A 15,651-nucleotide genomic window follows, 5' to 3' on the forward strand; every position below is an offset into this window, starting at 1 on the left:
TGAACCACTGATAAATAATACTTTAAAAATCCAAAGTTTTAACAAAGCGATATTTTGGATTCCCTTGACATGCTTCAGCAGTTTGTTGCATTGAGTTCTTGAGGGCTATGAGATCCAAGCCAGCTCAGCTTGGGCTCAGCAGTTATCCAGGAAGCCAACAAGATCACGGATTTAGTGGAATCATAAAAAAAAATTTGCTGTCAGATAAACAAGAGCATTAGAAGACTGCACCAGAGGATTACTAGAACTACTAACAAAGACAGTTGTGTATCCGCGCAGGTACAAGGTAATAGGATACAGAATGTTAAGTGTGAACTATGAGACCCCTACACTGGGAAGGCAGAAAGAAGGAAAACATTTCTAATTGCCTGTGCTACCCCAACCTATTAACCATGCAACGTTTATCATGGAAAAAGGAGTTTTATACTGGGTTTTAGGAAAGGAGGAGGTAAATTACTTGAGGTTTTGGATCTCTGCCATGCCACTTACTTTTTAATCCCACCTCCCTTTTAAGCAGGACTTGATGAAGATAGGCAGGGGGATAGGGGGGAGGAGGCAAGGGGGGCAGAACTGGGGTCTGCTCTCTCTTTTCGTTTGGTTTTAAACTCATGGATTATTTTTACTACTCAGGTAAGGGAGAATCTACCAGTCTACTGGTATTTCTGCACCAGAGCTACCAGCTGTAACTAAGGCATACAGATACTCTTACTACCTTCGACTAAACTCAGCAAAATCCTAGCTATGATACATCCTCCTATCAGTGGCTGCATCAGGGCACAAAAGCATTCTTTTTTTTTTTCCCAAAGGGGTACACCCCAAATGTACAGAACAGCTGCACTCTGACTGGCTCGCTTGCATTCCAGCAACTGCCTAATCACAAAGACTTCACAAGAACCTTTCCCAATTTACTGCCTTTTACTACATTAGACATCAAAATCCTAGGATGGAACAAGCCTGGCAATGCCTTATAATAATGGTTTATTATTCTCCTTGCCCTTTACTTCAGCATCCCCCTTTCTCTGTTCATATACCTGGCAATGTAGCTCAAGAAATACTTCATACAAACAGAAAAGGGAACAGAAACAGATATTTCTGTACCACTGTCTCTGAAATTTTACACAGATCTTTAGATTACCAGGAACTGGACAAAATTTCAGATATGCAGAATCCAGTGCCAGATATCTTGGAAAAATCCATACCATTCTTAGACACAGAATCACAGAACAGCTAAGATTGGAAGGGACCTCTGGAGGTCATCTGGTCCACTTCCTGCTGAAGCAGGGCCACCTAGAGCTGGCTGCACAGGACAAAATAAATTCAAAACAATGTTAAAATGGATATTAAAAAAAAAGTGTACTTACTTGCTTTCTTGTGTAGTAACTTGTGAGTGGCCCAGCTTCCCTTAAAGCATTCCTAAAATTGCAAACAATATATATATATGTATGTTTTAAGTAGCATTATCCTGGACAAACATGCCGTCCCCACAAAACAGAGAAGCAACTGTATTTTAAAAGAAAACTTGAAGACTGATTTTATTAACCCTTGTAGCAACATGCAGTAAATGCTACTCTAACTGCTAGTCTTAACAATAGAAAATACTACATTCAACAGCTTATGAGCCAGAAGAGACAGAAAGCATAGCCGAACAGACGCACCCATCACAGTGAAACACACTGATCTAATCCTATCTACTAAGTATTGTCCCCTTATCATTTTAATGAGTAACTAAACACCATGGTTGCTCCGGGTTGGCTGAAACACAGAGCCTATCTCCACACCAGATCTTACAGCACTGCAGCAGGCAGGATGTCCTCCCTTGGCTTCTACAAGAAGCCATCTCCTCCTGCTAACTGCGTCCTTCGCCTCCTTCCCCGGCATTGGAAAGCAACAGAGGCCAATCAGCACGATCACAGGGGAACAAATTAAATGGGCTAAAGTGGGGGGGGGGGGAGTGAGGGCTACTGAATGGAAATAGGAAATTAAAAAAATGAAATTAAAAGTTGAAATGGAAGTCAAGAAAAGAGTGACTGTAAAGAAGGAGTTTGTCTTTTTCTCCTCTCCCCAAGCACAAATAGAGCAGTTCATGCGACGAACATGAATCAGCAAAGGGGCAGATGGAAATGGCTGGCAGCTGGAGAAGAATAAAGAAAGACTAAAATGAAGGAGAGACATGAAAAATGGAGAGATTTAAGTAGAAAAGCCGCAGAAGGCAGCATTAAAGGTGATCCTTTAAGGTGCTAATTAGGAAATTACTTGGTTTTGTAGCAGAAAGTCTAACTCAATGTCTATGTGCACTCAAAACAACCATTAGGAAACAGCTAATTCCAATCATTTACAATAACAGCTGAATTTCTGAAGAAAGAGGCAGGAAGCAAACTGTTTTCCTTTATAAGGAAAGACAATGCTAATGCTGAATCATCATTGTTAAACTACCATCCAGAGCCAACAACTGATTCAACCTAATGTATACAACACTCAACCAGTCCAAGACAACAGATCTGTAAACTAAGCCTGGTGTATAACATTCTACCCCTGCTTCATGGTTGCAACTGAACAGTCTTAACTGTCTACTCCTGTAGAGCCACCTTCTCCCCATTTTCTCATTAGTCTTACAACCAGTAGTTATCAAATTGTATCCACAAAAAACACACTAAAGTGGTGCACAAGTATGCCTATGTTCAAAGAGAGCCTGGTGTGTGCTATTTCCCTCATTACCAAAACGAGTTGTTTGTTGTCTTCTCCTACACCACATCCTTGAAGTGGCTGTATTCTCTGGACTGGCACTTGCCATGCCGTGGTGCTACATAATGGTCTGGTCAACAAGAAGCTTTGAAACCAACACTTTAGATTACCAGAGAGAACATCTTTTTGAACAAGCAGCAGAAGGTTTTACTGTCACACTTGTATAACCCGCTGCACCATTACCTGTTTTCTGTCGGAGAGCTGGGAGAAAAGGAGCAGGTTTTAACTGAGACCTATTTTAAGAAAAAATAAAAAAAGCTAAAACCCTTATTTCAAGGACACTAGAAGCACCAGTGTGGTTTTAATCCCCTTTTAAACACCAGACCTCTGTTCTGAAGCAGAAGAAGGAGGATTACACAACTAAGGACTTAGTGCAGCTACCCAGTCTGCAAATCTAGAATCCACTTCTTGGGATATAAAGGAGCATTCGGGGAATGAAGACATACATCAGCTGTGGTAATTACTGGTTGTAGTTTATTCTCTCCCTCCCCATGAAATTTTGGGGTGTATTCTCCAATGCTGTTCCTTTCTGCAACGCTAACAGTCTTTCCTCTTTGCCGGCCCACAGCCAGAAAACACCAGGCAAACACCTCACCACTGGCGGTATCATAACCTGACAGGCTCCATTTTGGCTTTTTATTTCCTGCAGCTGTAAACAACCTAAGAGGATCCTGCATAAGGCTGCCATATGTCTGAGTTTTCCCAATTATGTTTCCCAGATTTTACTTGCCCTCTGTCTCCAGAGGAACAGCAGCTCCATCAGAACTACTACAGCATAGCTCCAAACAAGCTGCTGTACACCAGGACGTCCCAGACACCTGCACTATAAGCACATCAATCAACCGCAACAAGTACACACAGCAAATCCAAAGCATTTTTGTAAGCACAGGTTATTACACATGCAGCATACAATCAATGAATATCTCTGTCTTGGTCTGACACTTTTGGAAGGCACTCAAAGGATATGCTGCACATCCACCTACAACCCACGTATTTTGTGTAGGATCAGTCATATGCTTCCTGTAAGCACCGGACTTACCGGGTACACACAAACTATTTATATTCAACAACTTACTGCACAAGCACTACATTGCACATGCCTGCAGAGCTCTGCCTTGGCAATTCCAGATAAAAATATGGCAGCTGTCATCTCACAGGTTGGAGAATCATAGCTCTGGTGACAAAGCACTTCCAATGTACCACTGCATATTGCAAACACCCTCACCTTCTATACGGCAGACTTCCTGACAAGCCATGGAAGAAAGCCACTCTTTCTCTCCATCTGGGCCACTTTCTGGAGAATTTTCTGGAGAAAATTCTGCTTTTCGCTGAGCCTTCTCTGCTGAGCCATTTACTTCAATCTTCCTATTATCATTCCTGCCTCTAATGATTCTTCCATGTTCCTATGCCATATACAGATCAGGATAGAAAATTTTCAATTATTAAATTAACAAAATCCAGAAAAAAAGGTATCCAGGGTGATTTTTAATATTAAAATTAAGAAATTAAAGATTTTTTTTTCTGATACAGTTAAAAAAGGAACACATGACTTCACATGGCTATATTTGAAAACATTAATTAGCTTCAGGGGGAAAGTACACAGGAATAATATGAATTTGGCTTCAAGTTTCTTGGAAGATTTCCTGGATTTCGTTTCAAACACTACATTATCCATTACTCTGTCTGATATTAATATCCCCACCCTTCTCACCTAAAGCATTTTTCTTTTTATTGCATGCGGTTTTTTATATAGCAATCAAGACAGACTTGGAAATGCTGAAGAGGACTGTATGAGAAGAGAGGTCAAATGTATGACAAAAAAAGGCAGGGAGTGGAGGGGTAATCCTCAATTTGTTTAGAGCAATCTTAGGCACAACTGTTCTATCAGCAAGAAAAATACAACTGTGATTTTTAAACAGAGCCTGTCAACATTTAAACCTTTAACAACATTTCTGGCTTCAAGCCATTCTTAAGCCAATCCCACTGATTCTGTGTTTAGAGACAAGTTCAACCCAGTGTTCACCAGAACCTGTGCATTTACCAAAAGGTAACCAAAGGCACAATCAGCATTACGATCTAGAAAGATTCCTCTTGGATCACCTTGTGGAAGCCATGTTATTTCTGTAAATTATATTTACCTTAAGGACTCGGTCCAACATCTATTTACGGGTTGAAATATTGACAGAATCATGCAGCATAGCAGAATTTGTTTTACAGTAGAGTGCATTTTCACTATGAATGCAGTGGTCACTACCAAATACCTTAGGCTTTTTTTAAAATCAGCCATTGAAAGAACAAAACAAAACCAAACCCTTCAGAACAGTTAGCGAGCTACTTAGCAAGGATTTCCCCCCCATGTTTATTGTCATCTTTACAGTAATAACAGGGAGCTTCTTATTCTTGCGGTTCATGTATCCATGCAACCTGATTAAGAGGTAGAAAAGCACAGCCAACTACAAATTCCAGAGGAGAAAAGGGTGCTAAGTCAACCAAGGTTAGGATATAACTACACTGCTAACCTCTGTAAAGCACAGACATAACCAAACTAGATTTAAATGAGCTACCCAAGTACAGGAAGTTATGCAGGCACCACAACACCAAATTCAAAGCATACTCATTGACTGTGTTTCTGAACTGGGTGTTTCTGAAACTTTGCTGGGTAGCGGCTCATTTAAAGTTAGCCCTGCCAACTCTCCATCAGTGAGTTCCAGCCTTAAGGCTGACACTCTTCTTCAGGCTCCCCCCTTCACCTTCAGGTGTTGCTGCTTTATACAACCTGGCATTTGACACTGTAAATACACCTATCAGCAGGTATGCAAAAACTGCCCCACTGTACAGTTACTGAGAACTCCAATTCATGTCCAACTTCCACAAAACTACCCCTCTATCCACTCTGCTCATTATTTAGAGCTACTGTGATGAATTTCCAAAAATACCTATTCTACAGCATAAAAAAAAAAAGACAGCTGGAATCGAGACTGTGGGGACAGACTGGCTGTCTCTTTGCATGTCATTATACCCTCAATTGTAATAGGCAAGCATCTAGGAAACAGCGCCAAGCAGTACACTGTATTTAAAAACACTCTGAGCAATTTTTTTTAATAGAATTTAAACATGTCCTTTGGAATGTAAAATTGTCTTAATCTGAGATCATGTAGTTTTGCTTAGTAAGAACTCATTTTTAACCAAACTACCTTGAAGGTATGCAAAACAGGAGACAAAAAAAGCCTGAGTACAGCATTTAGCTTAAGAAAAATACCAGGTTATCAGTGACATATATATTTAATACAATACAGATTAACCATAAGTACAAGTATGTTGTGGAATACAGTTGTTAATGCATTTGATGTTAAAATAAAACAGTTGCCTCTTTTTAGCATGCTGAACCCTATTCTTCTAGCCATGGTACAAGCACACAGAGACAGCCTCTGGCTTGAAAAACTGAGCACAAAATTCCCAAACTAGCCTAAGCAGCATACATGACTAGTCAGTTTTTCAGAAGAGCTGAATATGCATTTTCAGATTCAAACCAAGGTGCTGCATGTAGGTGCTGCCTTCGGATATCAGCAATGTTGGCTTTCTCCTTCCTCTAAAGCCTGATTTCGCCCAGACTCCTGAGTCCCCCACATGACAGAGCCCTTCCTTTGAGGAAGGGACTGCATTTTGCAACTTTTCAGGTTTACAGAGATATACAAGTGATTTTTGAGAGTAGCAAAGGAACAAGAGACCAGAGAAATTCAAACTGGACCATCCTCGAACCAGGCTCGGAAAGCCTGCCTATAGGAGTCTGAAGTTTTACTTTCAGAAAGTTATGAGGGCTCAGCATCTGTGCCTCAACAATAACCAGGCATTTACCACAGACACGGGTATTTATGGTGATTTACAGGCAATTAAAAATGCCAGCTTCCTGGTGAAGGGAATCTGTTGAAAAATCTTCTAGAAGGCAGCATGTGCAGAGTGCCATTTATACCAAAAGAAACCTGTACGTATTGCAGTTGGATCCAAGCAGCAGGTTCTAGCCTATTTTAGGCACAGCAAAGAACAGTGAACCAAGAATGAAATATGGCACTTGCATCCTATGGTCTGAAATGAGAGAGGACAAAAAATAGTTTCATCCAGGTCCACTGCTCCCTGCTCCCCACCCCCAATGCACTGAAGGTGAAACGAAACAGCAAAGTGGAGGATGGGACAACATTCTCCTCTCCTTTTTCACAAATTTCTGTGACCTTCCATATCCAAAGCTGTCAAGGGCGCAGGTCTGTTTATCAGTGAAAATCTGCCTCCCAGAAAGGAGTAAATCAGTATACAAACCCACTGAGAAATCCTGTCACTGGAATTTAACAAGTCATACCCCACCTCAAATGGAAAGAGCCCTGTTGGTGGGTATCCACCATTGTGAGAGAGATGCTGCTGCCTCTGTACAATTCAGAGAAATAGTTTCCCTTCAAACACCTAAAACACATGTCCAACCATTGCTTACGTGCGGCAGCTTCAGCATGTCACAGTCCTCATTTTTGACTCTATAACCAGATCTCTTGATATACCTGGGCCTCTTCGGGACTGACAACACATGGGCACACAAAGCAGGAAGGGACAACCGTTCTCCTTGAATAAGTTAGGACTACTATTCTGATAGCAATCTGGGGCCTCCACCTTTTCGAGAAAAAAAATGCAGCACAGGCCACTGACTTTATAATAAGAGAATGTTTCCAGTATATGGCTATAAATAGATATTTCTGAATTTGGCTGAAGAAATGCCCCCACACCAGCATCCAGTCCACATCACAGAAAACCTCAGGCTACTCTGTTTCGTCCGAGACACTTACACAGATATAAATAGTATGAGAGGAAGTTTTCATGAAAGCAACACAAAATTATTAATAAGAGATCAATTTACAATTAGAAGGCTCATATAAAAGAGAGAGATCTCAAGAACAGTTACTACTTTCTGTTTATCATTCAGCAGCTTGTAGAAGGCACAGAAAAAATGTAAATTGTTTGCGTATTTAAACACAAACTGTTTATGTATACTACATATCATTTACACACAAGTGATGTGTGTATCTATAAAGGCAGGTTTCACAATAGCAAATTCATCTTAGTAAGAGGAACAACATGCTTGAGTTGCAATGCTGGGCATCTGTCTAATTTCCACATTCAGAAGATAGACTGAATTACTGTATCTCACTGTAAGATGATAAAACACACGCATAGTAAATCTCTACAAAAGAGAAAGCAAGACAGTGAAAGAAGGTAGCTGGCAGTGACAGCACCTGATTTACTAGCCTAAATGAAGATATTGTTAAAGGTTAACAGCAGACAGAATCCCTCAGCAGAATAGTCCCTCTCGTTACACCTTGGAGTGAAAGAAAAAAAATAATGCTGGGGTTCAACACACCACCTCAGAGCTCCCTCGCTGCTAAAAGCCATCTTTACCCCGTCTCCACTACCAGTTCAGAACCTCTCCGCTAGGCCACAACTCGGCTGCCTTGGCCCCCTTTCCACCCATGACCCACAAGCACAGCTGTTATTCAACAGCTGTACCCAGTTTCCAAGGTGCACAACACCCAGAGATGAAACAGGGTTGGCTCAAAGGAATTTCAGAGGATGTCAAATTACTTCAGAATAAGCATTTTCAGGGCATGTTGTTGAGGCATATTTTTTGATGCAGAAAGGGGGGAAAAAATAAATGACTGGAATAATGCCCTTTCTCAAGGAAAGGAGAAGCACAAATGATAAATCCGCTGGGGAAATCACTATCTTGATACAATCCACTTGAAAAGTTCACTTCAATTCTCTCTGTGCAGTGATGAAAAATAATGTTTAATTAATCGCCTTCACTACACCAAGATTCTCAGTCCTATACCTCCTGAATTATTTTTTCTTAGCAAACTATATGTTACTATTTATAATCCAAACACATTGTTTTGTACCGATTACCTTTCTACAGTAGTTCACACTTTTCTATTGTTTATTCTTAGCCTTGGAGAAAATAAACTCCTACAAACTTGGTTTTAGCTCTAAGTTTTGGCTGTATGAACGAGTCATCGTAGGCTTCCAAGCAAAATTAATTAACCTAGCGTGCATGTCCATACAGATGCTCTTACCCCTGAAAGAGATGCCAGGTAGCTTGTCACTCCCATCCTGCACTCAGCCCAGAGTAAGTGCCTGCATACCTGTAGCTAACACCATTGCATTCAATAAGGATGGGCTGACTTTACGGTGATGCCAAACTGGGCCACAACGGGCAAGCCTGCTCTTTGGCAGCATGCTCCTGAAGCACTGGTGTTTTATGATCCTGCAGTGCACAGCTTTGAGGAGCTAAACCAGCAAAAAATTTAATCCAACTGCTTTTCCTTCATTAAAAGAAAACCCTAAAAACCCCAGAAGCGGCTCACCAAGGAATCAGGGCCAGCTTAATGTGAAAGGGTAGAAACGTGAATCCTTGGAAGGAGGGAACAGGACCATGCCAGCTGTAACGCAGGCTGTGCTGTGAGGTGGAATAACATCCTAGGTCCACTCACTAGCTTATCTAACAGTTATTTATGCATCTAATACCACAATGGAAAGAAAACCACCGAAGAGAGAACTTTGGAAAAGTTTCACAAATGCTAACCAGTCCAGTACTGTCAGCTGAAACTTGCTGGAAGTTCAGAGAAAATTTCCTGGCTTTTAAAATTCCTTTGCCTGTCACGTGCTTACTTGAACAGACAGTCAGGTTGCCAGTGACACCTCACCTACCGTCCTGACAGTGCTCGCAAGACACCGGCAGAGCACCACAGTCAATCTCCTCCACTGCACACACCAGACGACGCGGAGAGCTGGAACCTGGGGGCAGCCCCGTGCTGGGTCCCACAGAAGGTACTAAGGGGGCTGAAGGTCCTTGCTGAAGGCTGAACACAGGGACTCTTCTCTCAGTGCGTGACATTTTTCGTACATCCTGAAACCAGGCTGCCATTACCTTCCTTCTCTCTTCTGTAACATGTGTTGCCCCAAAACCTTCAACGCATCTTTCATACGGGGAATAACTACGCTTACCGACTTTACTGATCAGGACAACGAGGAGGAACAACACACCCAAGGTCACTCAGTGGTAAGATGACTGGGATTCCCAGTTCACTATTTTATTTTCTAGGCAGGACAGCTTTACAAGCATGTAGTCAGTTATCCAGCAGCCTATTTTAACATGCTAATAAATATTTTGGGTAATTCCCCCTTTACCTTACACCAGTAGCAGATATTTCAAAAGAATTAAACCTAATACATAGATAACAAGAACCTCTGCATCCTATATAAAATCAGCTGAGTTGGGGATGGGACAGAGAGGAGTGAAGATGTTACTAAAACTCCTCACATAGGCTTGTTTGGTCTGTTAACAAATGGTTTTGTCATCACCAACTAATATTTGTATATGCTGAAGATGCATTTATAATTAGTTTTACATCAGACACGTCAAAATGGCTAGCAAAATGCAGAGCAAATCCTACAAACCAGCTACAAGCACCACATGGGAACCAGAGACACAGAATGGTCAGAACAATTTTGAGGTGCAGTTGATCTAATTTAGCATTGACTCCCAGCACCTGGCACCAGAGACTTCAGGGGAAGGTACCAGAAACTGTGCAGTGGGAGTGTTACATGCACGTGGGAAGTCTTCCCTTTATCCTATGTAAACCATAACTATCGGTTTACATCCTGACTCAGAAAAAAAAATTGTCCAATTAGTAAGTTAATCTAGCTGATGTGACCGAATGATTTTGTTCGGCTTATCTACAAAACTTCAGTGATTTTACCCTGAATTATAATTCTGCCAATGAAGTTGATCATTAATCTCCGAATTAAACACCTACTTCCTCACTGATGTTGACAGAAATTACACATGCAAAAAGTTTGAAGGATTAGGCTATGTATTTTACTGTGCATTTTAAAGTTATTAAAAACAAAAAAACCAAACCCCACTCAACAGCTATCAGAGAGTCCTTTCTATTTAAATTAAGGACCAAGCTATATTACCACTGCAGTAATAAGTGAGGATAGCTGAGGCCTACAGAATATGTTTAACAGGAGTTGTATGACAACTGGCCTAACCTGAATCTCCCTGGTTTGGTACCTTTAAAGTAAAATATCCAAAGATATTAAAAAAAAAAAAAACAAAAAAACCAAACAAACTAGAGCACCAAATCATTTTCCCAAAAGCTTTTTTTTTTTTTAAATTTAGTTCAAGGAAACAGAAAATCTGTTTTCAGAGCAACAAGTCTCCCGGTGTTTATCAAAGCCAAGCAACTCCAGAGCCAGAGCTGATGCAGACACAGAAATGCACACGCTGGAATTTGATGAGCACGTCTCATTTTGTCCCACTAAGCCCTTATTTTTGGGGGGGGGGGGGGGGGGGGGGGCACGGGCCACCTAAACCTTCAGGGAGAGGGGAAAAAAAAAAACCAGTGCACCCTCTCACGAACGCTACGGCTGCTCCTCAGCAAGGATATCCCGCATTACCCCCAGCCACGAGGAGCAGAGCGGCTCCCGCCCCACCCGTGACCGCCGGCCCGGCACCCCCCCAGGCTCCAGCTCCCCCCCCCCCCCCACCCCGTGTGGGGTAACTTTCTGCGGGGACAAACGCCGGACCCCCCTCCTCCTCCTCCTCCCCGAAGCTCGCAGGGAGCTGGCGGGCAGGGAGGTAAAGCCGGGCGCGAAGGGCCAGGGCCGGGCCCGGGCGGCCGGGGGCAGGCGAGGGGAGCTGGCTCCTCCGCCTCGCCTCACGCCGGGAGCCCGGCCCCGCGGTCGCACAGCGGGTCCCATTTGCTGACTGGAAATCTCATTACCGCCCGTCCCTCCCCATTATTTCCCCTCTGCGAAAGGAGAGCTCTCCCCGGAGCACGGCAGCCGGCAAGGAAAAAAAAAAAAAAAAAAACCGGCCCGCAGCGTGGGGACGGGCGGACTCGCAGGGGCGCGGGGTGGGGGAAAGGGAGGGAAGCCGAGCCGCCGGGAGCGCTGAGGGGGGACGGGGACGCCTCACCTGAGAACAAAAGTAGGACCCCTGGATGCCCAGCTTGAGGCAGGTCGGGCACTGCAGCTTGGCCTCGCTACTGCAGCCGGCCGTCTCGCAGACGCGGGTCTCCACCGCCGCCATGCTGCCGGGCTGCCACAGGCGCGGCGCGGCGAGCGGCGGGGGAGGAGCCGCCGCCCGGAGGTGCCGCCGGCTGAGGCGGGCGGGGAGAGGAGGGGAGGGGAGGAGCGGCGCGGAGCGGCCCTCAGGGCCGCTCCGCGCCGCTCCTCCCCTCCCCTCCTCTCCCCGCCCTGCCCTTCTCTCGGCGCAAACGCCGGCCGAACGACGGCGGGCCCCGCAGGTGCCCTGAGGCAAACCGTAACTTCCCGGAGATAAGCGGTGAGCAGAGCTGGTAGACGCCGCCGCCGAGGCTAACCCGCCCGGCGAGAGGTAAGGGGAAGAACGCCATGGCTCCTTGAATGTTTCCTCACCTTCCCGGCTTCGAGCCGCTTGGCAGGCCGCTTCTACCAACCGTCTAATTGGTAAAAAGGTGTTCGAAAGGTGGTTTTTTGGTTTTTTTTTTCGTGTTGCCGCGGCTCGGCACGGTCCTCCCGCCTGGTTTCCCCTTTTTTTCCCCCCACCAGGGAGGCTGTACCTCAGATCTTCCGAGCACATCTTCTGTGTCATCGAGGGCAGCGTTGGGTCTGGCGGGCTGCCTGCGTGGTTTGTAATCGTTCTTTTCGCTCTGCTGTTAGCTCTCGCGTGGAAGCGGGTGGGGGGGGAAACCATCGCAAGTTCGATCTTTGGTAAGGCAGTAACTAAAATTAGAAAAACAGGCTGCGGAGTCAGAGTGGCATAGTCACAGGAAGGATGCTAATTTTCTTCCTGGAAAGTGAAAGATTGGATACCAATGATCTGTCACAAAAGTAAGCGTGATTAATACGTACGCTACATTTCTCCCATTTACATGGGTTGATCTCGAAAAAGGTACTACCTGTGCCTATAAAGCTAATTGTGTTTATGTTCTCTGAGTATTGATGCCAAAGCTATTATCAACATGTACTAAGACATCTCTAACTCAATGTCGCTGCAAGACACTTTTTACTGGTTCATAAGTCAAGAGGAAGTTGCTTGTAAAAAGAACGTGGAGAGAGAGATGCCTACTGAGCAGGAGAACAGCTGCAAAAGACTTAAGAGCACGTATTTGCTGGATCCAGCCATTAGTGCTGGGATCCCACTCCCGGTTTAAATCTCTTTTGTCTTCCCGCTAGCTGGCAGGCACAGCCTATGATTTCAGTCAAAACTTTGCAGGATCGGATTCTCTCTTCCTGCTTCGATGTCATCGACTTCAATGAAACTACACCAATCCTTATTCTGATCTTAGTACTCAAAATATTCTCCTTAGTTCCTGGCATCCAGATAACTCCCCAGAAAGTGCAATTCAAAATCCAGACTATAATCTCAGTATTTTCTGTAATTATGTTCTATTCCTTGTGGTCTTCTTGCCCCATCTTTAATAAAAAATATATATATATTTCCTAGGCTTAGAGGTTAAGTGAAAATTTCCACTTACTGACTCCAGAACTGAGAAGGATACATCCTGTTCTTTTGTCAGAATAAGTGTATTCATATGAACGTACTTGCTATCTTATGACAATGTAATTGGTAAAAAGTGGCTAAGTAGCCCAGCTGATTAGGGGACCAAGGCGACAGATAGCAAAGTATCTGATCCTGGTTTGTTGTGTGATAAACACTTTCACTAGCATGGTCAAACAACTGAAGGAATTTGATGCCGTGCTATTACTGAAGTGTAATTGCAGGTGGACACCTGCCTTTCTGACAGTTCTCACCTTCATTTCTCTAGTATTGATAATACTTGTATCCGCCTATTGTTCGTAGAAAGAGAATACTGTGAATTAGGAAATGTTTCCAGGATGCTTGTAAAACGCAAAGATTACAACTATTATTTTCTTCAACGAGTCAAAATAGTTACCTATTGATTCATGCAGCTCATGCTGTGACAGCATTTAAGCCCAAATTCTGAAAACAGGCAATCAATTGCTAACAAACATCATGAAATGTCTTTAAAGAACACATTCACAGACTGTGATTTTACATATTCCAAGTCCAAATCATGATTAAAGGATTGGTTTAACCTTCTTAAAGTGAAGTGTTACTGAATGGGCAGACTCACTCTTAAATGATCCATGTCGCTAGCAGGTTATTGTGCCATGTACAGCCCATGAAAAATCAAGTGTTCCGTTTCCAAGTAACCAGCAAATCAAGCTGTCAAGCAACGCAGGACAGATACTTTCATACACTTTAGTTGCTGCTTTGTGCCATTTAAAGAACCCTGAGGAGTTGTAGACCTCATTTACCTGGTTAAGCAGGGTTTACAAGTGCTTGGGTGTCACTGACATGGTATAAAAAACCTGAAGCATACTGGTTGATCTAGTCTGGTGTCTTCTGCTCAAATGTCATCATGTGCTTTTTCGTGAGATTTCAGTATAATCATCATTAATAATTTAGGATACTTTACTGAATTTTATGAGTATTTAATTCACATTTAATTTCATGTCTGAGTATAACTTTACAATTTATTCCTATTTGTGTCTTTCAGTATCCTTATTGCGACAATGTCGGTATATGTTTGTGCTCATTTTGTAGTGGTTGACAATGATGCAGGTCGGAAAAAAAGGAGGACTCCCATTCTAACTAGTAGATAGGGTTCCTTCTGTTACTCAGTTTTATTTGCTGCATTTCTAAAGCACAAAATAAAAACATGCCATTTCCTGCTTACTTGGAGAAGCTCAGGATGCATATATTAATTAAGAAAATTAAAAATATATGTAATTTAAAGAACAGCGAGCCCCCTAACTGAGGAATTAACAAACTTGGTTACTTGTCCTCCTTAGTGTTTGGAAAGAACACAGACTGCATTTGCGGGCCAGCCTAGAATAACTAACTCTGAAAGATTTGACCTAACATTTTTTGGTTGTCATGATGGTTTTTAAACAGCCCTATATTATCATCCTCATAGTAAAAATTATGCAGATTCTGTGGTATTTCAGTGCTTTTTTTTTCCAGTTTGGCCTTGATTTTCTGATTTGGTAAGTGAATCGCTTCACACCTCCTGGAGGTCCGTCCACTGCCATTTCCCATTATCTGGTGGCACACTCACTCTCACCAGGGAAGTTCACTGACCTTTGCTGTGACCTTCCCTGAGTAGAGCTCTTTTTTCTCTGTCAGGCTTTTCATGTCACTTTCTAGCTGCCTGTCCCCCTCTGTCACAGACAAACACTCACAGAGGCGCATGAGGCAGAAATTTTATAGCCTATTCATGATCCTTGATTTATGCCAATGGTGTATTCCTGCTGTCCTCCCAACTTCTCCAAAGTGATGCAAGGCTGGGAGTGTGTGAGGTTAGCAAACAAGGGCAGAAGGAGAGGTCAGCAATGTCTCATGGGTCAGATAGCTGCTGCAAAAATGCTAGAGCAGCTGGCAGCTAAGACAGCTGCTGGTTAGGAAGAAAATGGCCACTGAATATGACATTACTTAATTAAGAGAGTGCCTTAGCTCATGTTCCCCCTACTCACTTTGCTTCAGTGTGTTGCAGTGGTGGGGGTTGAACAGTCACACTTTCCCAGTAAAGCTCTTGGGTATAGTAGCTGTCTTGTGTTCAGGCTCATTGATGACACAATTAAATGCCTCTTTGTTTAGCGATAACTGAAACAATGCAAAAATACCACCCAGGAGCTAGACCACATGCAAATGTGCACTATAATGGCTTGGCCAGATGGTACAGGCACTTACTGAGATTCTCATACCAAACGCAACAGTTATGTAGGTTGTGTGTGTCTGTATGTGCATGTAGAAAAGAGAAACTGCAAAGCCATCGCAAATGCACACAAAGACAAATGTCT

At 43.2% G+C, this 15,651-nt stretch overlaps 1 protein-coding gene across 1 annotated transcript in view; it reads right to left on the reverse strand.

The window, feature by feature from the left end:
* Positions 1 to 11,942, reverse strand: part of METAP1 (methionyl aminopeptidase 1) — a 28,528-nt gene extending 16,586 nt beyond the window's left edge. The window contains exons 1-2 of the mRNA XM_069784131.1: positions 11,759 to 11,942; positions 1,362 to 1,413 (exon numbers count right to left, since the gene is read on the reverse strand). Coding sequence (XP_069640232.1) covers positions 1,362 to 1,413; positions 11,759 to 11,872 — 166 coding nt within the window. The 5' untranslated portion in view covers positions 11,873 to 11,942. The remainder of the gene's footprint in view (positions 1 to 1,361; positions 1,414 to 11,758) is intronic.
* Between the last annotated feature and the right edge of the window lie 3,709 nt (positions 11,943 to 15,651).

Source organism: Haliaeetus albicilla, chromosome 1 (genome assembly GCF_947461875.1).
Source record: "Haliaeetus albicilla chromosome 1, bHalAlb1.1, whole genome shotgun sequence".
NCBI classification, from domain to species: domain Eukaryota; kingdom Metazoa; phylum Chordata; class Aves; order Accipitriformes; family Accipitridae; genus Haliaeetus; species Haliaeetus albicilla.